Genomic DNA, 712 nt, shown 5'->3' on the forward strand with positions numbered 1-712 from the left:
GAAAACAGGAAGGAGTGGCACCCCCACCCCACCCCCCGCGGAGGAAACCTGGCTGACCCGGCGGGTGTTGGGGGTAAGGCTCGAGGTCGTGGGGGTCGTGGACGAAAAGCGAGGCCGGGCATGCGGGGCGCAGGGGGCTCAGGCTGCGAGAGGCAGGGGGTCTCGTGGATCGGGGTGCAGAGACGGCAGTGGGGGCGGGGGGGACAGAAGTCTCATGGATCCGGGGTGCAGAGACGGCGGGGATGGGGTCGGGAGGAGAGGCCAGAGGTCTCGCGGGTCCAGGGGGCGGAGATGACGGAAGGCGTGGGTCTTTTGGATCTAGGGTGCGGAGATGGTGGGGTCACCCGGATCCGGGGGGTGGAGATGGTGGGTCCGGAATGCGGAGATGGTGGGGTCTCCCGGATCCGGGGGGTGGAGATGGTGGGGGGCGGTCTGGGTCTAACAGTGTCGGGGAGCGGAGATGGCCGGGACCAGTCCTGGGGTCACGGGGACCGGGGGCGGAGATCGGGTCGGGGGGACGGCGGCGCGGCCTTACGTGCTTGAGGCAGCGCTCCTTGAGCTTCTCGACCGAGGTGTCCTCGGTCACTTCCTCCAGCCACTCGGCGCCGTCGATCGCGCAGATATGGAGCCGCAGCACCTCGCCCGTGAAGATCTTCTCCTCCTGCACAAACATCGCGCCGCCGCCGCCTCAGGGCCGCCGCCCGGGCCGTGA

General features: G+C 69.8%; 1 protein-coding gene across 1 annotated transcript in view; it reads right to left on the minus strand.

Annotated features, from left to right (window-relative positions):
• UBAC1 (UBA domain containing 1) overlaps nt 1-673 on the minus strand; it is a 24436-nt gene extending 23763 nt beyond the window's left edge. The window contains exon 1 of the mRNA XM_006863688.1: nt 536-673. Within this exon, the coding sequence (XP_006863750.1) occupies nt 536-673 (138 nt within the window). The remainder of the gene's footprint in view (nt 1-535) is intronic.
• Nucleotides 674-712: the final 39 nt, after the last annotated feature.

Source organism: Chrysochloris asiatica, unplaced genomic scaffold (assembly GCF_000296735.1).
Source record: "Chrysochloris asiatica unplaced genomic scaffold, ChrAsi1.0 scaffold00056, whole genome shotgun sequence".
In the NCBI taxonomy this organism is placed as follows: Eukaryota; Metazoa; Chordata; class Mammalia; order Afrosoricida; family Chrysochloridae; genus Chrysochloris; species Chrysochloris asiatica.